Here is a 27,580-nt window from a genome sequence, read left to right as displayed (position 1 = left end):
ATCTTCCTTTTTTTAAAATAGTAGATTCCATTTTAGGAAAAACAGCCTCAAATACCAGGAAGACTACTCTGGGTATTCTTTTTCTCCCCTATCTTGGCCCTGTAGTTCTTCACTGCCCTATAGTATGTCAGTGTCTTTGAGTGATTAAATTTTTTTTATCCAGCTTTTTTTAGTTGTTCCCTGTGGGAAAGTTGATCTGAATCACCTAGTTCACTCTTATGGGTATAAAGTCTTAGGTGTTAACCCATCTAGGTTAACTTATCTTAGATGTTAATGATCTAACCTTTAGGTGTTAACTTGTAGGTGTTAACTATCTAGGAGCTAACTATAGGTATTAACTTACCTTAAGTGTTAACAATCTAGTCTTTAGGTGTTAACTTGTATTTTCATTCCTTTATTTCCTTAAACTTACTAGGCATTTTGATTTAATATTTTGCATGGAAGATACCAATATTTCAATCCAATTATTTACAGGTCTAGTTGTACCATTGGTTGTTTTATCAGTTCTCTCCATTGCCTTGTTTTCTTGTGTGTTTTATGAATTTTTAAAAAATACCGAGAGCTCACATACCTGCAACTTTGTTTGTGGGATTATTTTGTGGCCTGAATTGACATGAGTTGCTCTAGGGGGAATTTTGTTGCTTCTGTATGGTGCCTGTATAGTTTTTCAGACCCTGAGGTGGTGCAATTTCATATATAGATCACATAAAAGGGCTAAGTTGTAATAATAAATCCTGGCGCGCTCTTTTTAAAAAACTTTCCATTAAGAGCCAGTGTTAGAAACAAGCTGATAGTATCCTCAGGAAGTTTGTTTTAATTCAGCTTTGGCCTGAGTGAACATCAAGTTTGTTTTAATTCAACCTTGGCCTGAATGAACATCAGCTTTGCAAAATTGGCGTTGAGATTTGTTTTCTGTTTTTGTGCACTCTCGTCTGGGATGACCAGAACTTCTGCTCCACATAATAGCAAATTCCCTCATGGTAAAACCAGCCTAAGGGCTCTGCTTACTTCTCTGGCTTCCCATTGGTACTCAGTTTTGGGGCCTCCTTACTTTCTTGTCAGTGTGTCAAGGTATTTGAAAGAAATGTTTAAACCTCTATTCAATATTTTTGGTGGATTTCAGAGAGAGAGATCCTGTATTTCTAGCCCACCATCAAGTGAAATATGAAGTCTCCAGTTAGTTTCTTTACCTTGCCTTCAGTGGACAGTATGGCAGCAGTTAGGAACATAGGCCAGGTATAAAGAGATAGGCCAGCAGATTGCCTAGGTTCATATCGCAGCTCCACCAATCACTGATTATGTATCCTTAGTCAAATTACCTGTTTTTGTTTTTGGTTTTTTTTTTTCCTGATGGAGTCTCGCTCTGTCACTCAGGCTGGAGTGCAGTGGTGTGATTTGGGCTCACTGCAACCTCCGCCTCCCGGGTTCAAGTGATTCTCCTGCCTCAGCCTCCTGAGTAGCTGGGATTACAGGCATGTGCCACCACACTCGGCTAATTTTTGTATTTTTAGTAGAGATGAGGTTTCACCACGTTGGTCAGGCTGGCCTTGAACTCCTGACCTCATAATCTGTCTGCCTCGGCCTCCCAAAGTGCTGGGATTACAGGTGTAAGCCACCACGCCCGGCCCTGCTTAATTTCTCTGTTACAGATTCCACATAGGATTATTGGAAAGAGTAAGAGTGCAAAGCTCATAGAACCGTGCCTGCCACTGCACTCAGTAAGAGCCAGCTATGATGTTGATGACCATGTCACACTGACCTGGTCTTGGACGTCCTCATCACACAACTCCAGCTGCATAATGCGCTCGAAAGGTCGGAAAAGTGCTTCATTGAAGTGAAAATGAGGTGGCTCATTCCAGTCAGTGAGGACCTCTGTCAGTATGTCATGGATGAAGGAAACAGCCTTCTGAGACACATGTCTTTCCTTATGGCAAGCAGCCTGCAAAATTCATCAGAGAGTGGCATGCCATCAGGACAGCAGACAGTGAGAATGTGGTTTCTGAAGGCCTTCCTACCCCACCTCATTATAAGGAGGGAGAAACAGCAATTCTGTTAAAATCAAAACACTCTAAGGGATAAGTCTAAGCAAACTGCACACTAAATTGCATTTAACGAGCTTATCAGGCACAACTTCAATTTCATGTTAATGTTTCTAGAAAAAGAAAAGTTTCTGGTAATTTATTTTTCTGTAACACGACAGTTTTCTTAAATGGTACAGAACATGCTCACTATAAAGACACCAGAACCCAGACTAGGAACAGCTTATGGTTTCATCTTAGCTGTGCCCCACACGTAGGAAGATAAGATGAGTCATCTGTTCCTCAGTGAGGTGAGGGACAAATTGCCACAGTAGCTCTAATTGGTTTACCAACCTCCTGGTATCCATGCTCTTGAGTAGTCCTTTCCCGTACTGGCCCTGGGCTTGGACGTGTGAGTTGCTTTGGCCAGTGGAACACAAGCAAACATCATGTAAGAACAGAATTAAAAAGTACCTGTGATTTGGGGTTAGCCCTGTTGTTGCTCTTTGGAACCCTAAGAATGCCATGTGAACAAGCTGGGGCTGCTCTGCTGGAGGCTAGTCTACATGAGAGACCATGAAAAGAGAGACCTATTCGTCTAGCCGTCCCTGTTAAGGCCATCATGAAGCATCTGGCCCCAGACTTTGCACCAGCTGACCACAGATACACAATTAAAGCCAGTGAGATTCGCCACGCCTGGCCAACCCCAGAACTACCCAGAGAAGCCTACCTCAAATATCTGACTCACGGAATCATGAGCTAAATAAATGGTTGTTGTTTTAAGCCACTAGATGTTGGGGAGGCCTTATTGTAGAGTAAAAGATAACTGACAGACTTTTTCCCCATGTCTACATTGCTATTTTCTACCCATTTTGCTTACTAGAATATTCTCAGGTTAATAAGTTCCAAGAAGTGTTTTATGATTTATCTCTACCAGGTAAGAGCAAAAGGGCTATTAAGAATAGCTATCACTGCAAAACAGGGCAACAGTTTTCCCTGTCAACTTGGAAGTGGCCAGTCCTCATGTATTGAGATGCTTAGATGTAGAGCTGCCATAAAACTGATCACATGAACTGCTTTCCTTTGGAGAGTGAAAGGGTCTTAGTATTAATTTTGTTAAGAAAACTAAGACATAGTGTTCCCTGACTGAAAGGACACCGTCCTGAGTATATTTAGCTATTAGAAAACAGGGACTGGTAGGAACCAAAGACATTGTTATATTTATGTATACAAATAAAGCTATTAAGAACCATCCACAGTCTCTCTGTTCCAGGCTCAGGTTGATACCAGATCATAAAAAATGAAAAACTAGCTGAGTTGTATAATTGCAAAGAAAGAGAGTCAGAGTGAGACTAGGGTAGTACTGCCCTTTGGGGTGATTCTTTAGATGCCATGAGGTATAATTAGAAAACAGTGATGTTTGTGACCAGGTGATGGGCAAGTTCCCACTGCCCAGTGGCCACAGTGCTTTGTCCCCATACATGACTGCAGGCCCCCGTGCTGGCTCTGCTGGTCATTGACTTAGCAGTTCCAGGCTCTTCCCACCTTTCCAGTGCTCACCTCCACCAGGTGTGGGGCCACTAGGCTCCAGCAGCGCATCACGTGCAGCAGGGGCCGTGCTTTGCTCCGCACAATCCTCAGCATGGCATCCCCCAGGCGGAACAGGTGGAGGGCGCTTTTTCGGTCTTGAGTGGATTTAACTTCTCCTACAGGAAGGCAAGAACATAAATGCCAGAAAGCCCAAACTCAGACATAGTCTGACCTATTCAAGCAAAGAGAGAGGTTGAAAATCTAGGTAGGACCAGTAGGGTAATTCGATATTGGCTAACCAAGGGAGGAGGGAGCCCCGGATTCAAGAAGGATGTGGTGGTTCACTCAGCAAGACCTGCATCGCCCTCTCACTTAGCACTGTAGCCCCGGTAGCTGAGATATGACAGGTGTGATCAGGAATTGATTAGAGGGAATGAGGTAGCAGTTCGGTAGGAGGGCCGAGAAGTCCGACTGTCTGGGTTCAAATCCTGGCACCATTTAGTAGTTGTGTTATATCTGGCCAAAGATTTTCCTCTTTAGGCTGGGCGCAGTGGCTCACGCCTGTAATCCCAGCACTTTGGGAGGCCAAGGCAGGTGGATCATGAGGTCAGATCAAGACCATCCTGGCTAACACAGTGAAACCCCGTCTCTACTAAAAATATAAAAAATTCGCTGGGCGTGGTGGCGGGCACCTGTAGTCCCAGCTACTTGGGAGGCTGAGGCAGGAGAATGGAATGAACCAGGGAGGCGGAGCTTGCAGTGAGCCGAGATCGCGCCACTGCACTCCAGCCTAGGTGGCAGAGCGAGACTCCGTCTCCAAAAAATAAAAAAATAAAAAAAAGATTTTCCTCTTTAATGATCTCATCTGTAAACCTGGGGATAATACTACCCACTCCTAAAATTGCTTTAAAAATTAAACGTGATAATACACATAGAGTGCTCAGCATAAGCCCAGCACATACTAACTGAACATTATTAGCTATTATTATTACTCGTGTTCCTGTCACCTTTCACTTCATCATCTACTTTGACAATCCTTAATAAACCTCTGCAGCCTTTGCCAAGCAGGCCTGGTCCCTCTGCTGCTCAGTAACATGTCTGGCCTGCTCTGTCTTGTTTCAGTACCATCCTTGTCTACCCTGATCTTGGGCTACTTCTTTGCCACTGTCACCTCTATCTTCCCCGCTCCCTTCTTGCTCATGTTCTATTGCCTCTCCTCTACTTCCTACTGGGGATGGGACCCAAGTCTAAACACAAAATTCATTTCTGTTTCATATATACCTTACACACAGCCTGAAGGCAATTTTTGTATCCCTTGGGGACCCTCAATAAACTGTGTGTTGTGTGCCTGCATTTTGAGCGTGGCCTGTCACATGAGGTCAGGTGTGGAACTTTCCACTTGTGGCCTTATGCCAGTGCTTAAAAAGTTTTGAATTTTGAGCATTTTGGATTTTTGGATTAGGGATACTCAACCTGTAATAATCATCATGGATATTTACCCTGCATCAGACACTGTGTTGGTTCTATAAGTCTTTAATAACTTTAATTTTTAAAGCAATTCTATTTCCTTTCTTTTTTTTTTTTTGATGGAGTCTCACTCTATCGCCCGGGCTGGAGTGCAGTGGTGCAATCTCGGCTCACTGCAACCTCCGCCTCCTGGGTTCAAGCAATTCTCCTGTCTCAGCCTTTTGAGTAGCTGGGGCTACAGGCACATGTCATGATGCACAGCTAATTTTTTTGTATTTTTAGTAGACAGGGTTTCACCATTTTGGTCAGGCTGGTCTCGAACTCCTGGCCTCAGGTGATCTGCCCGCCTCAGCCTCCCAAAGTGCTGGGATTATAGGCGTGAGCTGCCACACGCAGCCTGTATTTTCTTTTAAGAAGAAAATATAATTATTGCTATTTTACAGAGTAGAAAATTAAATGTCTGAAAGGTGATATGACTTGCCTCAGATGCTGTGGCTGGTAAGTGTTGGAGGCCGCATTTTATATTCCTACCTGATTGATTCCGAAGCAAGTCTCCCTCTTCCTAGATTTACCGCCTCTTCCTGGCCCCTGCTCACTGTGTGCTTTGTAAGCTCAGAGTCTACTGTTTTCTCCAATGAGAAAGACTTAGAAGGTTACCCCTGGGCTCAGAGATTCTCTGAAAGTCTGATGGGCCTGGGAGGTTGGCTTTATATTGCTCAGGTTTTAAAGTCTATTAAAAACGAGTGGGGCAACCTCTGTGGCTCTCAAATCCAAATCTGCAGCAAGGATGAAAAAATCAAATATACTGCTTTTAGAACTTTAGATTCCTAAGGATGGAAGGGACCTCAGAGGTTGTGCCGTCCAACATGTCACTACGGTGCGTCCCCAGCACATGGCTCCCTGTCTCTGCCTGAACTCATCCGGGACAAGGTGCTCACTGTGTCAGGACAACCACTGGTGCTGTGGATGAACAGTTCCATCTGTGAGCAACCTGCCAACCCTCTGGGCCCCTTGGACAATTCAGTACAACTCTACTTTGTCTTCTACAACACTGGCCTTCAAGAGGGCCTCATTTATTCACCTGGCCCCACTGGAGACAATGCGGACACTGACCCATCATTAATGGGATATGCCTCTGATATCAGTTTTGCAAGAGTGGTATGCAGTTTCCTTTTTCACCACCCATTTTGGGATCAGTGATTGTTTCTGCATATCACAAATGTGTGGTGTGGTTTGTGATATGCAGAAAAGTTCCACCTTCGTGTGAAGGAAGCTATCTGCACCCTAAGGAGCCACACAATTTCTACCACAAGCACAAAACTTGGCAGAACAACCTAGTCCAGCTCCAGTGGGAATTCTTATAGATGTGGTAGCAGCATTTCCACTCACAAAGAGTTACACCACCCCTCACACAGGGTGCCTCAAAATCCGGAGACAAATCTATACTTGGGCGTAGCTTGTGTGAGTGTAAGCAAAGGGAATGTGGAGTCAAATCTTCAGGCACATTGCTGGTGACAGAGGCCTGGGCTGTTTCCTGCTAACCTCCTGGTATATGGTTTCTTCCGGGAAACAATTACCTGGCATTGCCAGAGAGTAATCAACTGTATCCGTAACAGAATGAAAAAGCTGAGACTGCGATGCTTTCTTCAGCTGGTAAAGAAAGCCTCCCAGGGCCATGAGGTTCAACTTATCCGTAGCATCTTCAAAGAGCCTGGATGCAAACAGAAAGAGATGTGTTCTTTGGAAACAGTTCAGCAAGGTCTTTATGGCAGAATGATTATGGCAATTTTGGTGATGTGATCAGTGGAAATGTGTGTAAACACTGTAGACAAATGTATGGTATTATTATATCTATTTTAATTGTGTACAAGTCTGCTCTGTGACATTTGAATTCAAAGGCACAAAGAATATATTTAAAAATATCTTTGTGCCCTCATGGTCTAGCTCAGCCATGGTAGGCTCTCATAAAATGCTTGGCAAGAAGCTGAAAGATGGCAAGGCATTGTTCCCAGAAACTGAGTAATTGGGGATGGAATCTTCAGAATTAGCTTCAATTTCATAAACGATGTCAAAAAACCCCAGTAAATTGATGAATACATTTTGTCTGTCTATAATTTATGAGCATAATGCTGGAAGGGATACAAAAACAGCTAAGAGTGGATCCTGTAAGCCCCCCTCAGGACAGGGACTGGCCTCATACACACCCAAACGCCTGGATGTGATGGGAACTCAAGTATCTATTTGGAAGAAAGAATGTTCCCTAATATGATGGGTCTTGCAAGTTCTTTTTCTTTTCTGCTCAGCTGGGCACAGACCTTGCCAGCAGAAAGATTTAGGAAGGTGGGGAGCACAGTAGCAGAATTTAGGGGAGGATTTGAAGGTCACTGGAATGAAGAATGGTAAAGATTAAGTATCTGTTTTATGAGGCCACAATGAGGAATGTGCCAGGTGAGCCCTCCATGGCTCTTGGGTCACCCTGGTATCTGCCTTTCAAGCCTCACGACACCACAGGGCAATCAGTGCTGTGGGGGCACCATGGGCTGCTTCAGGGAGAGGGTCGCAAATAGAAATGGAATCATGAGTCCTTTTTGAAGGAGGAAAATGAGACATGCAAGTTCAGATGGGAATTAGTGGATCAAACGTTTATAAATTATCAAAACAAACATATTTTTCTTGCTATTTTGATACCATTTGGTTTCTGGGTCCCATTGACCATTTCTCCTCCCTCATTCCTAGTAAGAAAATAGTGATGAATATTACATTCCACCTGACACCTGTCTATTGCTTTCCAGATTCTAAAACATTTTCACAGCCAACTTGGATAAGCAGGACAAAGCAATTATGGTAGTGGGATAGTAGATGGAGAAACTGAGTCTCAGTGCAGCTATGTCTACAGACATGACCCGGCAGCTGGGGAGTGCAAAGCCAGGACAGGAACTCAGGTCAATCTGAGTCCCGGCCCAGGGAGTGCTCCTCCCACTCCCATCCCCTTCCTGACGGTCCTCCCTGTGCCCGTGCAGGGGGTCTGGGACACAGTGACCAAATGCTGAAGAGGTAAGTGAGGTGGAGCTGTGTGTGACTGGTGACCAAAAGCACTTTCTACATCAGGAAGTACCACCAAAGAGTTGAGACGATTGGTGATTTTCCCTCTTCACCTTCACATGGTTGTTGGGTATCAATAAGTAACACATGCATGTGGGATTTTTGAAAACAGCCATAATCATACAAATAGTGGATTTTTACCATTTGCCAAGCTCCGCTCCAGGTGCATCAAGTTACTAATTAATTTACCCTCACAACTACCCGGTGACAGAATTACTTTTAAAAAATGACCCTATTTTACCAATGGAGAAGGCCAGGCAGGGCCCAGGGAGGTGAGATTGCCTGAGATCCCAGAGTAAGTGCAGTGCTTTGACCCCAGGTGGCCTGCCTCAGACCCTCCAGTGTTAGTAGAAAACGTTTCACTCCGAGTATGGATGTAATGGTAGAGAGAACAAAGCTTGAAAAAGATGGAGGAAATTTAAGGGATTGGCTAACACATGGGTCGTCCCTGGCATGACTGAGACCAGATGGACGTGGGTGTCGCCTGGTGAGCAGGCTCCCGGCCCGTGGGAGGCCGGCGCCCCGCACCTGTCGGCCTGCGTGGAGAGGGTGAGCACCACCTTGGCGGCGCTGCTCCCGCTCATGAGGCTCCCGCCTCGGAAGTCCGAGGCCCGGCCCCGGCTGCCTTCCCGGACGAGGTCCTGGATGGACAGGGGCTGGACGACGGGGGCCGTGCTCAGGGAGCGCCCCTGCTCCGGGCTCTGCTCTGTGGGCGAGCCCTCACACTCGGGGTCCCCAAGGAGGCCAGCGCTCCCAGTGGCCTTCTGGGGCTGGCTGATGGTCAGAGGGGGCTGCAAGGCGCCATCGCTGAAGTGGTTGTGCTCCAGGGTGCCCACGTACTCACACACCCTAGAAAGAGCACAGACAAGCAGCTGTTAGACTCTGCAGCTCATCCCGGCAGCTCCATCAACCCCACAGTGCCAGACAAAGGAAATGCAGCCAGCTCTGCCAGCTCCCCAGCTTTCCTCTTTCCTGTGAGCACAGTCAGTCCTTCCCTCCTGTGTTCTCATGTCACACAGCATTATTAGTAGTAGTATTTGAGTTAGACCAGACAGCCTTGAAATGAGTAAAGGATTATTTGGGTTCTTCCACCCCAGGCTGGGAGGAGGACAGGTAATGAGGCTCCGTTCATCCAATCCCCCTGCCTAGTCCAGCTTATTGGCTTATCTGCCCTCCTGCTGTTTGAGCCACTTTTCCCCAGGCACCCTCTTTCCCTCTATATAGTGCTCTGATTAGGAGTTGGGAAGCATTTCCTTACGATGGGATTCCAGAATGGCCATAGCTATGACGGACAGGCCATCCAGCCACAGTGAGTTCTGCCCAGCCACCTCCTGCCTGGTCCTGATGGTGCCACATAACTCAAGTCTGGGTGCAGTGGGTGGCGGCCGGGTGGAAGGGCAGTCACTGAATCATGGCAAACACAGAGAAGAGTCACCACATGTGCCACAACTGCCAACTTCTAAATGGTTTGTTCCCAACAGAACCTGGGACAAGGGTGGTTCGCAGGGTCCCTCATCTCAGAGTAAGTCCGTTTACTGGTAAAGAGCGTCGTGGATAATCCACTCTCATGTTCTAGAATCAGGGAATTTTTCAATCCCTTACCCGCTGCTTGTGTACCAGGATAGCCTTTTTCTTTTTTCCTTTTTTCCTTTTTTTTTTTTTTTTTTTCTTGTTAGAGCAATAAAGAGCAGCAGGTTAGCAGCCTTCATAATAGAACCGTTTTGCTCAACAAACACTCATGGCTATATTTGAAGACGTGAAACTGAACCCATCTCTGGCTGGTGCCCTGGGCCATCGGCCATCACCCTGGCCACTCTTGCCCCATGCCTGCTCTGCCTAGACCTGGGTTTGGAGTGAGTGTGAGGTGTGTGATGCAGAGAAGGCGGCACAGTGTGGCCAGCCCCCGTCCTGTTCCATGGGCGGTGCTCCTTCCACGGTACTGGGTCTGCCCTGCTGCAGCGCTTGGGGAGACGTGCTTTCAGTCTTAGTTGTAAGAGGACCTGGACTCTGGAGCTATTGCTGGTTTTCATCTTACAGGCACTCTGCACTGTGTAACTCACTGGGAGCTTCTTTTCACTTTGATGCTACAATGCTTAGAGCCAAATTTTTGGTCTGTCTTTGGCAGAGGTGTACTATTTTGTTTTGTTTTGTTTCGGTCTAGCTACATTAAAAGTAGGTATCTTGTATTTTATATATCCAAATAGGCTATCTGAAATCCTTCTTTAAGTAAAGAGGACATTGGTAAACATTTAGCAATGTAATATTGCAGAGACATGACCAGTTTTAGATTGGCACTGTATTCACTTAACTTACATAGTCATCTCAATCAATTATTTAATTGGTTTTTCTTCCTTCCTTCTCTAGTAAAAATGTCAATAGAAAAGTCACAGTTCCTGAGACCCAGTTCTGTCCCTTGTTCTTCAAAACATACATTTAGTTGGGCCCTTATTGCGTCTTTTCTTTTCATGTCTCATTTGAAGTTTAATCAAACTCTGTGAATTGTTATAATTGATTTACATGCTGGCAGGCTCTTGAGGCTACCCCTCTCCACCCCGCAGAGCCCACTCCAGGCTTCCTGAGGCAGGGTCAGTGCCATCTGGGGGTGGGAGCCCATCATGCACCTGAACACGTGTGGCCAGCAGTCCGGGTTGTGGCTTCCCATCTCCAGGCCTACGCTGAGGATGGCCTCCATGCACAAGACGTGGGCAGTGTGCAGCCACACCCCCTGCACCTTCCCAATCTGCTCCAGTTTCTGCTCCACTTTCAGTTTCACTGTGCCAGAAAGACATTTATTAAAATAACAGGTTGAGTAAGGGAGACAGAAAGGGAGAGAGAAAGAATGAAAATGAAAGAATGTGTGTCATGCAAGGGCAAAAGGGAAAGGACAGACGTCAGTGGCAGCAAGCGCCTCCACAGCAGGTCCTTGCGGACCCTCATGCAAACCACTCAACCGGCAGGTCCCATGCGCCAGTGGCCTCAGCTCTCCAGCTCCAGAAGTGGGATGGATCCTGAGCTGGCAGGTGTCATTCCTTCCAGGCCCTTTCATGGGCTCTGGGTCAGGCACAGCAGTGCGGATGGGTTTCATGAGCCAATTCCAGGTAAAACTATCTGGGCCCAGACCTTCCACCCTTCCCAAAAATTGGTCAAATGGAAAAATTCCTGGCTTTCTGCAAGTTTTCTCTGAGATTATTGTAATGTTAGGCTCTCATTATGATCATCATCTCTAAAACAACTTATTTATGTGTATTTTGAGCACCAGAATGACTGCTCTATCACTGAAAAAGACCGATTTCATTTCACCCCTTGAGTTTGTATTTGTGAGCTCCAAATAACACTTTAAAAAATTGTAGACCGGGCGTGGTGGCTCACATCTGTAATCCCAGCAACAATGGGAGGCCGAGGCAGGCGGATCACCTGAGCTTGGGAGTTTGAAACCAGCCTGAACAACACGGAGAAACCCTGTCTCTACTGAAGATACAAAATTAGCCGGGTGTGGTGGCACATGCCTGTAATCCCAGCTACTCAGGAGGCTGGGGCAGGACAATCACTTGAACCTGGGAGGCAGAGGTTGCAGTGAGCTGAGATCATGCCACTGTACTCCCGCCTGGGCAACAACAGTGAAACTCGGTCTCAAAAAAAAAAAAAAAAAACCTGTAGATGATTAATGAGAAAGAATGCAGAAAGTGACTTCAGATGTCAGTAATGCAAAATGCTAAGGCAAGGCCAAACCACAGTGTCCTCCTTGAAAAAAGGTTTCAAGTCACTGCATGTGGTAGGATAACTAAGTGATGGTCCAGAACCCAGAAATATAGCAAGCCAACCTCAAAGGAATCCAAACCATCTCCTAACATAAGCAGCAAAGTGATTTTTAGCAAAACATCGTTTGTCTCATAAATGTGAAACTAATTTTATTTATTATTTATTTATTTGAGTTGGTGTCTCTCTCTGTTACCTAGACTGGAGCGCAGTGACACCATCTTGGTTCACTGCAACCTCCACTTCGCAGGTTCAACCAATTCTCCTGCCTCAGCCTCTGAAGTAGCTAGGATTACAGGCACCCGCCACCACACCCAGCTAATTTTTGTATTTTTTAGTAGAGACGGGGTTTCTTTCACCATGTTGGCTAGGCTGGTCTCAAACTCTTGACTTCAAATGATCTGCCCACCTTAGCCTCCCAAAGTGCTGGGATTACAAGTGTAAGCCACTGCATCTGGCCATTTTATCTATTTTTTTTTTGAGACAGGATCTTACTCTGTCACTCAGGATAGAGTACAATAGAATGATTATGGCTCACTGCAGCCTGGACCTCCCCAGGCTCAGGTGATCCTCCCACCTCAGCCCCTCAAGTAGCTGGGACTATAGGCACATGCCACCATGCCTGGCTTATTTTTGTGTTTTTAGTAGAGACAGGGTTTTGCTATGTTGCCCAGGCTGGTCTTGAACTCATGGGCTCAAGTGATCCACTTTCTTTGACCTGTCAAAGTACTGGGATTACAGGCGTAAGCCACTGTGCCCAGCCTTAATCTTATTTTTTATTTGTATTTAATCAGAATATTGTGGTCTTGATTTTGTGGTTTTTTAAAGAACTGTGAATATAAGGATTTTTATGTAGCTCATGGTTGTAAAATACTTAAGTAAAATTGTGAGACTCCATTTTAAGTTAACCCTGGGGATCTGTGAGAGCTATTTTGTTTTCAAATGGGTCTCTAAATTTTATTCAAATCTGAGAAACACAGACCTAAACTGTGTTTCTCGGCTAAAAATGTACAGCTGACTCAGTGACTTGCTACTGTACATATCTGATAGTAGTTACACAATTTGGACCACGCTTGCATTTTTCCTTTTGTTTACTGCCTGCCTTGTATCTTCTGTTGCTATCAGGATGGTCATTCTCTTCCCTTAGATCCAGATAATCATCAGCTTCATTGACTCACTGATTTCAACAGGTTAAAAATCATCCATTTCCTGAGTTCACAAAGCTCAGATTTTTCTCTGATGAGAGCCTCTTCTTCCTGAGCCTCCCCTCATTAATTTTCTCCATCTGTTTTCTCCCCTTTAGAAAACTGGCCAATCTGCCTTCCCCACTATAACCCGAAGGCTCTTCAAGTGTGCACTTGTGTGAAGTGCCAAAGCCAGTGACTAGATGACAGATACGAACAGTTAGGCCAGGTGGGCCCGTGGGACTCCTGGGCCTGCTGCACTTTCCTTGCCACCAGGGGTCAGTATGTCTCTCATTCTCCAGAGGGATCTTCTGTAGGTCACCTGTGGCTCAATGGGATCTCGAGATCAGTGGTGTATACATACTGGGCAGCGCACACAGAACAGGCACGAGTATTGGCTGGCGTGTGTTAGCCTGTGCAGGTGTGTGCATACTGCACCCAAGGCATCAGGTGGGTTCTGGCCCTCCAGTCGTTACCTTGTGTGATGGCATCACTGGGTTCTTGGGCCTCCCTCTCTTCTTTTTCTTCTTGGACACAGGAGGCAGCTGCCATCTGGGCAAGAGCCGAGGCGCAGTTAGCAGCAACCCCTTCATAGGAGACAGACAATGACTTCTTGACTGAGTATATCCTCTAACCATTCACCTAGCAGAACCCCTTCTAAAAGGTCCCCCCACCCTACCCTGCCGGGTCATTCCCAGTAAGTTCTGCAGGAACACAGCCAGGGAACACTACTTCCGCTGGTACCTAGAGCGCAGCTCAGCCGTGCGGCTTTCCGCAGCCCATCGAGGCTCATGCAGATGGCGTCCCGTTCCTTCTGGTTCTGCTCTTTGATGCCTTCAGCTCCCAGAATGAAGGCCAGCCCTTTGGAGCTCCCTGCCATTCGACCAGTCAGTGGGGTTGATAAAGTATCGATCAAGTTCTTCCAGCAGCCCACCAGAATATAGCGAGCAAATGCCACACCTGGAACATGGAGGAGTGTGAGTCATTTTCTAGAGACAAAAATGACCTGACAATGAATGACTTGGCGTTCTCTTGCCATCAAATGAGCAGTACAGAGTTGCATGCAATTCTACAAAAGGAATATAACTTAATGGATTATATGGGATCATGTTTCACTTTGTTCTTTTAAAAATAAATGTTGCATTATCAGCTGAATGATGCTAAGTGACTTCCATCAATTATTTTCTTTTCTTTTTTTTTTTTTTGACAGGGTCTTGCTCTGTCGCCCAGGCTGGAGTGCAGTGGTGTGATCTCGGATCACTGCAAGCTCTGCCTCCCAGGTTCACGCCATTCTCCTGCCTCAGCCTCCTGAGAAGCTGGGACTACGGGTGCCCGCCACCACACCCAGCTAATTTTTTGTATTTTTAGTAGAGACAGTGTTTCACTGTGTTAGCCAGGATGGTCTCGATCTCCTGACCTCGTGATCCGCCCACCTTGGCTCCCAAAGTGCTGGGATTACAGGTGTGAGTCACCGCGCCCAGCCCAATTAGTTTTTCTAACCAAGACAAAATCTTGATTCAAGTCACCACATAATAATGTAATTGCTGGTAACACATGCAGTGTTCATAAACTCAAGATCCAAGTCATTACCTGCCACTGTGGAGTCATCGATTCTCCTGCTCTGGGCAAAAGGAGACTCTGTAGCAGCTGAGGCCATCAGCTGGCCACCAATGGCACTACTCTCTAAGCCATCAATATCTGTCAAGGAAAAAGAGTGAAGTTTTCCCTAAATAAAACACTCCAGTCAAAAACAAGGAAATGGCCACCACAATATTCATTTTTAACAAATATTCCTTGTATCTTTTATGTTTCAAGCATGTAGCAACCTTTTATGAGACTATCATAAATTTTGTTTTATTCCCTCAGTCTAGTTTTATTTCATGTTGGGAGTATTTATTCTCCTGTTACATTGTTGCCTATCTTTATTTAAAAATAGATGTAAACTATAAATTATTTATCTGTTAGAAAATCTATTGATTTAGAATATTTTGATCTTACTCTTTTTATTCAGAATCATTGATTATTCCCGAATTATATATTCCCAAACCTGGTACAGGTTACCCAGATGTGAACTTTTCTTTCAGAGCTTCCTTACATGAATTAAGAGGAGCATAAGCCTCTTTGGTCAGATCATCACATAGTCAAATTGCAAAGTACAATAAATAATACCTTATAATTTTCAAAGTGTTTTCACATAAAATTTTTTGACTTGATCATTGAAACAGCTCAAATTAGGTAAGCAGGTCAGTATTATTTTTATTTCACAGAGGAAGAAACAGAGTCCTGCACCACAAAATGACATTTTCGTCAACCACCAACTGCATATAAGACAGTGGCCCCCTAAGATTATAATAGCATTATTTTTATTGCACCTTTTCTATGTTTAGATACACAAATACATACTACAATGTTTTTACAGCTGCTTACAGTATTCAATACATGTGGCGCAAGTTTGTGGCTTTGAAGCAATAGACTATACCATCTAGCCTAGGTGTGTAAGTACACTCTATGATGGTCACATGATGACAAAATTGCCTAACAATGCATTTCTCAGAACATGTTCCTGTCCTTGCTAAAGGATGCATGACCATGTTTAAAGTATGTAAGTGGTTCAAGGCCATGAGGCTGATGACGGAAATAATTAGTATTCGTGTCTTCTGACTCCTATCCAGGCCTCTCTACACCATTCCAGCTCCACACTAGATCCTCAGTTATCCTGTTTAAGTTTTTGTTGAAACAAATTCTCTTCTACAGAATTAGCTCAACAAACCACTCTTTAACATTATGGTGAGGAAAGGACTGGAGTCGGGTCAAGAAGGCTGAGCTTTAGTCTTGGCTCTGAATTAACTAGCCTTGCAGCCCTGGGCCAGGCTCGCCAAGGCCCCAAGTTCCTCAGTATAAAGGAAGTAACCATTGGAAAAGTGACTATGGAGTTGAAATATACATACTTGGATGCAACTAATATAGCTGAATGCAACACAGGGAGGGGATGGGAAAGGAGGGTAGTTGTGGGTTTTTTGTTTGTTTTTGTTTTTTTTGAGACAGAGTCTCACTCTGTCACTCAGGCTGGAGTACAGTGGCGCAATCTCAGCTCACTGTAACTTCCACCTCCTGGGTTCAAGCAATTCTCACGCCTCAGGCTCCTGAATAGGTGGGATTACAGGTGTGTGCCACCACACCCAGCTAATTTTTGTATTTTTAATAGAGACGGGGTTTCACCACGATGGTCAAGCTGGCCTCTAACTCCTGACCTTAAGTGATCCTCCCGCCTCTGCCTTCCAAAGTGCTGGGATTACAGGCGTGAGCCACTGCCTGTAATTATTAGTATTTATTCCCTGAGTTTAGGACTTCACCCTCACCCCAAGAGGATGAGACTTCTTTGCATGGTGTTCCACTGTATCTTTGATTCTTACAGAAATTACAAAAAACCTGGAGACTTCTCGGCAACTATCAGGACCAAAACAGGGACAAAATTTATATGGCTGCTAAGGTGGAAACAGACTGGTTTCTCTGAAATTAATTTGATGTCTGGTCAAATGACCTAATGATATTTGCCAGAAATTTTCATTTATCAAAGTATAATGGATGTTTTCTATGTGCGATATTTGCCAGAAATTTTCATTTATCAAAGTATAATGGATGTTTTCTATGTGTGATATTTGCCAGAAATTTTCATTTATCAAAGTATAATGGATGTTTTCTATGTGCTAGGTAAAGGTCTGATGAATTCAACTAATGCAAAGTTTATTTCTGTGCTAAAATTCCACAGTTCTATACAATACTCTGACATGACACCAGGAATGGCCACAGTTAGTACAGGGTTCATCATCAGATTGCTGGCATTGCTTCTCCTCATACATAACGAAAAGATCAGATAGAAGTCTCCAAACTCTAGGCTAACTGCTGCTCTGATTCATTTGCACTTCATACCTGGAATTTACAATCATAAAGAATCATAGACCCTTATTTTGTTGAATTCTTATGAAAAGCCCTTTTCATCTTTAAAGTTAAATAGCTTTCCTATGGACATAGCAATTGAGCTTACTGTTCTATTAATAACAGCGATGGCTAATTAACAGTGATGATTGATGAATATGGGAACTATGAATAGTCTGTTACTTATTCATTTTACATCTACTGAATGACTCCTTTTATTAAGGCCTGGGCAAGAGAGTCACAGAGATTACTTTGGCAGAAACTATGGTATTTGCAAATGAAAGCTGGAATGTTTAGGATCCTCATCCAAATTCTCAGACTGACAAGCTCTGGGCAGTACCTTCCATCCCTACTGAAAGGAGTTTGTGAAAACAGATAGAAATCAAGCATTGCTTATAGGTAAACTAAATAAACGGCTCTCATACATTTGAATGATTAGTTCTCTTTTCTTTTTTTCTGTTTCTTCTTTTTTCTTTTTTTTTTTAGACAGAGTCTCGCTCTGTCACTCAGCCTGAAGTGCAGTGACGTGATCTCAGCTCACTACAACCTCTGCCTCCCAGGTTCAAGGGATTCTCCCATCTCAGCCTCCCAGGTAGCTGGGACTGCAGGCACTTGCCACCATGCTTGGCTAATTTGTGCTTTTTTTTTTTTTTTTTTTTTTTTTTTTTTTTGTAGAGATGGGGTTTCACCATGTTGGCCAGGCTGGTCTTAAACTTCTGATCTCAAGTGATCCACTCGCCTTGGCCTCCCAAAGTGCTAGGATTATCGGTGTGAGCCACCGTGTTTGGCCTGAATGCTTATTTTTCAAATGGATGTAAATGCTATCATGATAAACAAAACACAAACTGATCACCTCTCCAGTGATCCTGATCCACAAGGTTCGAGACCCAATCTTACTTCCCACAGTTCCATCCTAGTTTTTGAAGCAAGACTCCAAATGCCAATCAATAACGAGGACTCTGCCACCCGTGGACAGACTTCACTGTATGTTCTGACCTTCTGCCTGATTCCTAAATAGTGCCTCACCCCAAATTCTACATGGCTGGGTTCCACCTGCCAGTATTTTATTCTGACACCTTGTAAGAGCCCCCAGTGCCAACCATAGGCAACATAACACACCCTTTGGACAACAGATCCTGTGCCCCAGCTGGACTGTTCTGCCCAGTCCTGTGCTGTTCCTGCTGGGCACAGAGCCATGCTGAGCTGTGTGAGGATACAGATACTCCAGAGAGGTCAGGGCCATGCTCTGCACCTCCTTCTGCTGGAGGCACGAGAGGATAACTGCATCAGAAACCAGTGTGGGGAGGGTGGGTGCAGTGGCTTGCACCTGTAATCCCAGCACTTTGAAAGGCCAAAGCAGGCAGATCACTTGAGGTCAGGAGTTCAAGGCCAGCCTGACAACATGGTGAAACCCTGTCTCTACTCCAAATACAGAAATTAGCTGGGCGTGGTAGTAGGCACCTGTAATCCCAGCTACTCGGGAGGCTGAGGCAGGAGCATCATTCGAACCTGGGAGGTGGAGGTTGCAGTGAGCTGAGATCATGCCACTGTACTCCAGCCTGGGCAACAGAGCTAGACTCTGTCTCAAAAAAACAAAACAAAACAAAACAAAAAAACCAAACCAACCAACTAACCAAACAAACAAACAAAAAACCCAGTTTGGGGACTCAGAGACAATCCAGGACAAGCCTGGAACTCTAACGTACTAAGGCAAGCGATGACCCGACTAAACTTTTGCACATCTTTGGCATTATGGCCGAGCCACAAGAAGCCATGAAAAGCTGCTTTTGCCAAAAAACATTGCCCCACAACAATATGGCATACTGCTCTCTACACTCTCATGTGAAATTTCTAATTGTCAAATAGGATTTTAAAAGTTATTGTGGTCCATAGACACCATGGAACACTACATAACCATAAAAAAGAACCAAATCATGTCCTTTGTTGTTGCAACATGGACACAGCTGAAGACCATTATCCCAAGCGAGTTAATGGAGGGACAGAAAACCAAATGCCGTATGTTCTCACTTATAAGTGGGAACTAAACACTGGGTACTCATGGACATCAAGACGTTAACAATAGACACTGGGGACTGCAAGGCAGGAGAGGGAGGGAGGGGAAAGAGTTGAAAACTGTTGGCTACTATACTCACTACCAGGTGATGGGATCAGTTGACCCCAAACCTCAGCATCATGCAATATGCCCAGGTAACAAACCTGCACATGTACCCCTTTAGTCTAAAGTAATAGTTGAAATTATATATAGAGAGAGAACTATCACATGAGACTCTGCAAAAAGCACCAACTTGCTCACAAGCCATTGCAACTCACAAGCCATTGCAACCTTACACAAAATAATACTCCTGTGAGGACATCTGCCTGGCACCTGCTTGCCTGTCCAAGTTAAACTGGCATCGCCCCTGTTACTGATCCTTTACTTAAAGATCATTATCTCAAAACAATGATGACATCCTCCTCATTTTTCCTTTAAACACCTTTGCCATCCTTTACCTCCCTGTATAAGCACATAGTTTATTATGGCGGGCATATTCCCATTGCAACATCTATTCCTGAATATTTTCTTTACAAAAAAAAAAAAAAACCAAAAGCTCTGGACACTGAAGACAAAGATGCTGGTAAGTATTTGGCATTATTCTTAATTCTGGTACAGCTGGGAAGGGAAGGGAGGGCCTCTGATATAGATAGAAAACAGAAGGAAACCAACTTTTTTGTTTTGAGACAGGGTCTTGCTCCTGTTGCCCAGGCTGGAGTACAGTAGTATGATCTCGGTTCATTGCAACCTCTGCCTCCCGGGTTCAAGTGATTCTTCTGCCTTAGCCACCCAAGTAGCGAGGATTACAGGCACCTGCCACCACACCCAGCTAATTTTTGTATTTTTAGTAGAGACAGGGTTTTGCCATGTTGGCCAGGCTGGTCTCGAACTCCTGACCTCAGGTGATCTGCCCACCTCAGCCTCCCAAAGTGCTAGGATTACAGGCATGAGCCACGGCGCTTGGCCAGGAAGCCAACTTTAAAATCAGTCATTTTACATTTATTGGTAAATCCCAAGAACACTGAATGAAATGATATGGGTGACTATTAGCATGTGAGAACTTCTAGGAATAATCCTGGGCCTACACATCCTACAGACATGGCCTACAGTTTTACACCAACAGACAAAGGTGCTAAGTTAGTTCTCATCTAATGGGGCACAGTGAGCCCTACAGACTCCCACATGGAAAAGGTACAGAAAACTCCTGTGAAGTGAACTCATGACACTTCTCTGGAACTGTCACCAATGCCAGGGAAGCTTTGTGGGTGCTGTTTCAAAGTCTGCTCCAAGCACCAACACTTCTCTGAAAGAGGCTTTAAAGTGTGAGCCATCCCACCCTACCATGTGCCCCAAGGCCTTGCGACGAACCACTGACCGGTCAGCATTGTGATCAGGGGAAGGCTGTTATCTTCTGGGCTGCCCCAATAGCCAGCCTCTCCAAGCATGTTCCTGTCGAGCACCTGATGGTAGAGCTCCTCAATCCAGGCCTGGGAGAAGACCATCAGCACGCCGCTGGTCTGCACCTGCTTCATGAAGTCCTTCTACAGAGAGATCGCATGAGAAGGTGACCACATAACACCCCACTCACTAACAGGCTCCTAAGTGCCTCTGCTGCCTCTTCACGACACAGAGCCCTGAACTAAACCAAGGCTTGTGTATTGGGTAATGGGGCGGCAAGTGGGGAGAAGCAGAGATGGAGAATTCCCAAATGCGCTGAGGTCTCCTTCACTGATGACACCTTTGGACAGATCCCTTGCAGAAGGATTACAGAGACTGCACTTTTCATTCTTACTCCTGGATGTGTGCAAAGGTTTGCAACTGCACGGATGTCTTTAATAGAGTAACAGGGCTTCCTTTTCTAAGAGCACCAACAGCAGCAGAGATGGAACGCATTCCTGTTCCTGCAGGAATGTGCACATTTCCAGAGATACTTCACTTATGCTCATGAAGTAACCACTTAACCTTTGGGAATTTACAATTTATCAAGCAAACAAATGGTTGTTGATTTCCTTCATGTAGATCCATGGATTTAGGCTCAGGAACTGATAATAGGGTACACCGTGTAGTGGCTTGCTCCATCACCGGAGCTAACCACAGGACAATCAACATTCTCATTGCACCCCTTACAGGAGGTGCTTATGAGCAACAGCCAGTGAGCTTCGTTCTGGGTCAACAGTCGGTCTGGGAACATGTTGGAATACGGTGAAGAGTTTTTGTAAGTGCACACCTTCAGCCAGGCATGGTGGCTCATGCCTGTAGCACCAGCACTTTGGAAGGGCAAGTTGGGAGGATTGCTTGAGCCCAGGAGTTCAAGGCCGGCCTGGGCAACATAGCAAGACCCTGTCTTTACAAAAAATAATAAAAAAATTAGCCAGGCATGGTGGTGCACACCTGTAGTCCCAGCTACTTGGGAGTTGAGGTGGGAGGATTGCTTGAGCCCAGGAGTTTGAGGCTGCAGTGAGCCATGCCATGATCACACCACTGCACTCTGGCCTGGACAACAAAGCGGGACTCTGTCTCAAAACAAAGAAACACACAACTCATTTTCAGCAAATTTCCTACATATCTTCTGATTTCCCTTAACACATCAATGATGTGGTTTTGAACAGGTTTTATCCATGTGTTTAATAATGGCATGGGATGAAACTAATGGGTTATCCCTGCGCAGCCATTTCCAGGGCCTCACGTCCATACACTCTTCACTGGAGCCCAGTGGGCAGCTCTGTGATCACGGTGCTGGGCAACTGTATATCTGTGCCTTTATATATATGTCATCTCCTTCCACCCCCCAAAGTCCCACTGGCATTACCAATCTAGAGCAGTGTGGAATAAAACACGCTGTGCCATCCCACTCAGGGCACTGACACTCGACTGTACACCAGGAGGCCACAGCCTGCCCTCTGCCAGTCCAACGAGGGATGGCACACTCACCATCACGCCGGGCGCCAGGGTCGGCCGCTTCCTGTAGTAGTCACCGTGGGAGAGCTTCAGGTTGAGGAGCAGGGCGCAGTGTGCAGCTGTGTAGAGGCTGTCTGCGTTCATCAGCATCTGGAAGCTGAGGCTGCTATTCCCATCAAAGCCAGGAGAGCGCATCATGCCTAAGGGAGAAAATGAAGGGACTTTTGGGGCTGTGAACAGTGTGCCTGGCAAGGCTGGCTTCCAAAGAGCTGCAAACCCACTGTGATAGATGCTGCATCATATAGGACATTTACGTATAGCACTGACAGCTAGCCAGGAACACCCTTAGGGCCTGATACACATGCCAGCCTGGTGGCAAAGAGCGTGAGCTCAGGAGTGGATCTGCCTGGGCCTGGATCCTGATCTCTTACTTAGCAGCTACAACTTTGATAAAATCATATAAACCCTCTAAGTCTCACCTTCTTTTCCTATAATAGGGAGAACTGACTACATTCTATCCCTAGCTTGAGCCCTCCGGTGGCTCCCCATCACAATATAATAAAACTCCAACCTCACTCTATTCTCTCCCTCTCACTCCCCGCAGCCACCCTGACTGCCTGCTGTCCCTTAGCCACACCAGGCCTGGACCTGCCGCAGGGCCTTCGCATTTGTTTTTGCCACTCCCTACACTGATCCCAGGATCTCTGGATGCTGCACTCCCTCGATTCTGCCAAGTCTCTGCTCAAGTGACAGAGACACCTTCCCTTTTAATTCCATTATTAAATAGCAAATCCACTCCTGCCCACCAATATGCCGCTTCCTTACCTGGCTTTTAAAAAATGGCCTCAATGGCATTTATTCTACCCAGCTTTATATTAATATACACTTGTTTATCATCTGCCATCACTATTATAAAATCAATAAGAAGGTGATACTTTATTCATTTTGTTCACTATAGAATCCCCAGTGCCTAGAACAGTGTTTGGTATATAGTAGACCCTTAAAAACATTTGCTGAATGAATAAGAATTAATGGACATGCCAGCATGAGAATTAGATGCAATAATGCATGTAAGATGTTTAGAAAAGTTACTTGTAAATACAACTTTTCAAAAGGAATAATGTTCCTCAAAAAGCTAAACATAGAATCACTATATGACCCAGCGATTCTACTCCCACATAACCACAAGGACTGAAAGCAGGGATTTGAACAGATGCTTGTACATCAGTGTTCACGGCAGCATTACTCGCAACAGCCAAAAGGTGGAAATAGCTGAAGTGCCCATCCACGGATGAATGGATAAGCAAAATGTGGCATATACATAAAATGGGCATTACTCAGCCATGAAAAGGAATGGCGTTCTGATATACGCCACAACATAGAGGCGCCTTGAAAACATGCTAAGTGTCAGGCACAAAGATATATGGTGCACTCTGTGAAGTACCTAGAATAGATTTGAAGAAATAGAAAATAGATTGGAGGTTACCAGGGACCAGGGACCGGGGGCAGAGTACCTTCTATTTGGAATGTTAAAAAAGCTCTGGAAATACTTGCACAACACTGTGAATATAATTAGTACCACTGAATTGTATACTTAAAATTTTTTAAAATAGCAAATTTTGTTACATATATTATTACCACGATGAAAACAAATAATAACGTAATACATCAAAACACATTAGGCCAGGCGCAGGGGCTCACACCTGTAATCCCAGAGCACTTTGGGAGGCTAAGGCAGGCGGATCACTTGAGTCCGGGAGTTCGAGACCATCGTGCCTGAGAGGGTGAAATCCTATCTCTACTAAAAATACAAAAATTAGCCCAGCGTGGTGGTGTGTGCCTGTAGTTTCAGCTACTTGGGAGGCTGAGGAAAGAGAATTGCTGGAACCCAGGAGGCGGAGGCTGCAGTTAGCAGAGATCGCACCACTGCACTCCAGCCTGGGCAACAGAATGAGACTCTGCTTCAAAAAAACTCCCAAAAAACAAAAAAACAAAAACAAAAAAACCCATGTTAAATGTGCACTTTAAGTGGGTTAAACTGTATGGTATGTGAGTTATCTCACAATAAAACTGTTAAAAAATAAATGAGGAAATAAAGAGGCTTTAAAAAAACCATTAAATAATAGCTATCGACTTTCTCCCCACTATCTTTTTCTTTTAAAAGATATTTTATACTTACTAAAGTTTTCATTCTGAAGATCCCTTTGAGCTTTATATAAATAAACTGAAAAAACAAACAACTATATCTCATGCTCCTAAGATGGGTTCATTCAGTCAGAGTTGTTGGTATCTTGGCTCAAACTTTCACAGGGAGCTTGGGGTGACAAAATTATGGAAGTCGGCTTCTCTGCATCTGCTAGTATGCTGGTCCTAAGGCCATCTGTAGACAGCCATTTCCAGGCCCTCAGGGTTCCTCGCTATCTGGACCCTGGTGGTCAGCTCACAGCTCTGCAGCCCAAAGACAACTGCACATCTGTGTCCTTACACTGTCATCTCCTCTTACCCTCCAAAGCCCCACAGGCATTATCAGCCCAGACAAGTGTGGAACAAAACACACCGAGCCATTCCTCCGGAGCACCTTAAGAGATTTTCAATGAATGTTCCATTTGTTCCTGCAAATACCCGGAGGCTGAATTTAGTGATGTGGGGGAAACAGTCCATCTCTACATTTGTGCATGCAAATTACGCATGTCCATATACTCTGCAAATCAGGTCTAAAATTATTCTTTAATCAAAAATATGGCTCATATGTAATGTAAGAGTTTTCTAGAATTAACAAAGAAATGAGAGATACAAATTTACAACCAGAATGTTTATCCAGTGATGTCGTCCCTATCAATTTTTTTTTTTTTTCCTGAGACAGTCTTGTTCTGTCGCCCAGGCTGGAGTGCAGCAGTGTGATCTTGGCTCCCTGCAACCTCCGCCTCCCGGGTTCAAGCAATTCTCCTGCCTCAGCTTCCAAAGTAGCTGGGATCACAGGCGTGCATCACCACGCCCAGATAATTTTTGTATTTTTAGTAAAGGCAGGGTTTCACCATGTTGGCCAGGCTGATCTTGAAGTCCTCGTGACCTGCCTGTCTCAGCCTCCCAAAGTGCTGGGATTACAGGCGTGAGCCACCATGCCCGGCCATCCCTGTGAATTTTAATGAATAGGTAAGTAAGAAGATGTGGACCAGAGAAAGCTTTCAAAGTTGAAAATAATTCAAGAATTTGCCATATTTGAGGGCAGTATAAACATTTTTTGGTGGGAGTAAGCATATATATTATTCCCATAAAACCACCTTAGACAATCAAAGGTTGGGCATTACCTCTGCCTTATAAAACAAGGCAGGGGAAGTTCAAAACTGTAGAAATTTTGAAGTTGCCTCAAGATGTTGTCTACCAAGAGCACTTTGTGATCATGGGCTGAGGTGCATTTTATTATTATTACTATGTTTTTATTTATTTTATTTTATTTATTTATTTGATACGGAGTCTTGCTCTTGTTTCCCAGGCTGGAGTGCAATGGCACAATCTTGGCTCACTGCAACCTCTGCCTCCCGGGTTCAAGTGATTCTCCTGCCTCAGCCTCCCAAGTAGCTGGAATTATAGGCACACGCCACCACACCCGGCTAATTTTGTATTTTTAGTAGAGACAGGGTTTCTCCATGTTGGTCAGGCTGGTCTAGAACTCCCGACCTCAGGTGATCTGCCCACCTCAGCCTCCCAAATTGCTGGGATTACAGGGGTGAGCCACCGCGCCTGGCAAGGCTGAGGTGCATTTTAAAATGAAGATCAGACTGCAAGTGAGATCTGAAAACTACATCTTTGGTTAGCACATGAGCAGTGTATCTCAGCCCTGATGGTCCATGGGGACCCCCGGCACTCTCAAGGTGCTAGTGGGGCTGATTTCAGTTATCTGGAGGAGACATAGGGCACAAGACCAGTCTCCTTCCACGGTAAAACAGAAAGTAGCATTCAGGGTTGGGTGTTTAACTATCTTAGATCATAGATGAAAGGTACAATTGAGTCTATCAACAGGAAAAAATGAATCTGTAAATGACTTTCATTTTAGACATCAGTAATAATTCCTTTCAAAATGTTGAAATGTTTACCTCGGGATGTTTTGGAAAACTGAGCACTTGCTCAGATGCTGAAAGTGAAAAAGGCCGCTAATGGAGTGTTGACATGGAGACCAAAATCAGCAGCGAAGTGATGAAGCCCTGGCAGGTACTGCCGGTGGAGACACCCAACAGGAAAGACTTCGTCAGGTTACCCTGGTTACAGGTAATCTGTTGGTACCAGCCTACATCTGCATGCAGATTGATTTCTTAAATTACAAAGAGCTGGCAAATTTGTAAATAAAACAAAATAAGGTCTATTTTGTCAACTTAAACAGCCATTTTCTTGCTATGTCAGATATAGCTTATTGGTGATATTGATAATAATGGAAACATGATAAGATAATTCATTAAATGCTTTCTATTGCCTAGAACCAATCTCTCCTCATACATCACTTTCTAATCCTGCCAAATTGTTTACCAGTAAGGAAAGTGTCCCAGAGACAGTAATTTGCCCAAAGTTACACAGCTCAAAATCAGCAAAGGTCTTTTGGGCCCACACTTCAGGTTTTTGCACTAGCCATGCTCTACTTGCTTTGAATGTCATGAAAAGATTCTGCCATATTCAGTATCTCTCTAATAGATACTCTATTTTCCATTCTTCCCTCTGATTGGCCTCACTGATGTGTTATCCAATTTATAGTAACAAACTATAGGAACTATGACCTTTAACGTATTCTCACTCTTTGCATTGCCCAGTGTTCAGTAACTAAAGTTAATTCTCTCCCTCTATAATTAAGATGTGCTTGACTGTGGAAACAGGAGGATGGGTCAGCTACCTGACTGCTTACCAGTGAAATATTAGATACAAGATTAGCACAAGAGACCCCTAAAAGTCTCTTCTGTGTCTAAGAGAATTTGGTACTTCTTCTTTAGATAAACATTAATTTAGAACATTTAATAGTACTGAAGAGTATAAAAAATAAGAACAGTAGTCCCCGCCTCTTCCAAGGCTCAATGATACCTCTACCAGAAAGACTGACTTCCTTGTGTGTATGAAAATACCACAAAGCGAGATCACACTACATATGTCGAACTGTAACTTGATGTTTTCTAAAAATATGTGATAGATGTGTCTTGATATCGACACTTCTGGGTCTGTTTCCTTCTTTTTTAATGACTGTGCATATACCATTGCATAGTTACATTGTGGTTTATTTGATCTTAATGCTCTATTGGTAGACATTTATGTTGTTTCAATTATGAAAAAAACTGAAACAATGAAATGAATGTTAGTACTTCTGCAAGTGTACTAAAAGCAGAATAAGTATATTAAGTTTAATAGATACATCCAAACTATTTTCCGAAAAGATTTATACCAATTTTCCCACCCACCCACTGTGCACAAGAACACTCTTACACCCACTCTCAGCAACGCGGGGCATTATGAGTTTTCTAAACCTTCGTGATAAGATTACACAACTTTGCTTAGTCAGAGATTTGTTTAACTCTAGGGCTCTAATAACAATACTGCTTTATCTTCTGATAGAGGTTGCAAGAAATTCTTTTAGAGATTTGGAAAAAGGCCCAAAGAAG

At 44.4% G+C, this 27,580-nt stretch overlaps 1 protein-coding gene across 1 annotated transcript in view; it reads right to left on the bottom strand.

Moving 5' to 3' along the window:
* ARFGEF3 (ARFGEF family member 3) overlaps nt 1-27,580 on the bottom strand; it is a 193,677-nt gene that overhangs the window by 45,926 nt on the left and 120,171 nt on the right. Inside the window, exons 13-22 of the mRNA XM_008006875.3 lie at nt 21,978-22,144; nt 20,422-20,587; nt 14,648-14,755; nt 13,802-14,017; nt 13,534-13,644; nt 10,739-10,889; nt 8,646-8,966; nt 6,593-6,726; nt 3,579-3,724; nt 1,760-1,939 (exon numbers count right to left, since the gene is read on the bottom strand). Coding sequence (XP_008005066.3) covers nt 1,760-1,939; nt 3,579-3,724; nt 6,593-6,726; nt 8,646-8,966; nt 10,739-10,889; nt 13,534-13,644; nt 13,802-14,017; nt 14,648-14,755; nt 20,422-20,587; nt 21,978-22,144 — 1,700 coding nt within the window. The remainder of the gene's footprint in view (nt 1-1,759; nt 1,940-3,578; nt 3,725-6,592; nt 6,727-8,645; nt 8,967-10,738; nt 10,890-13,533; nt 13,645-13,801; nt 14,018-14,647; nt 14,756-20,421; nt 20,588-21,977; nt 22,145-27,580) is intronic.

This window comes from Chlorocebus sabaeus, chromosome 13 (assembly GCF_047675955.1).
Source record: "Chlorocebus sabaeus isolate Y175 chromosome 13, mChlSab1.0.hap1, whole genome shotgun sequence".
In the NCBI taxonomy this organism is placed as follows: domain Eukaryota; kingdom Metazoa; phylum Chordata; class Mammalia; order Primates; family Cercopithecidae; genus Chlorocebus; species Chlorocebus sabaeus.
The sequence above is the reverse complement of the archived record's forward strand: the minus strand, read 5'-3'. Positions and strand labels throughout refer to the sequence as shown.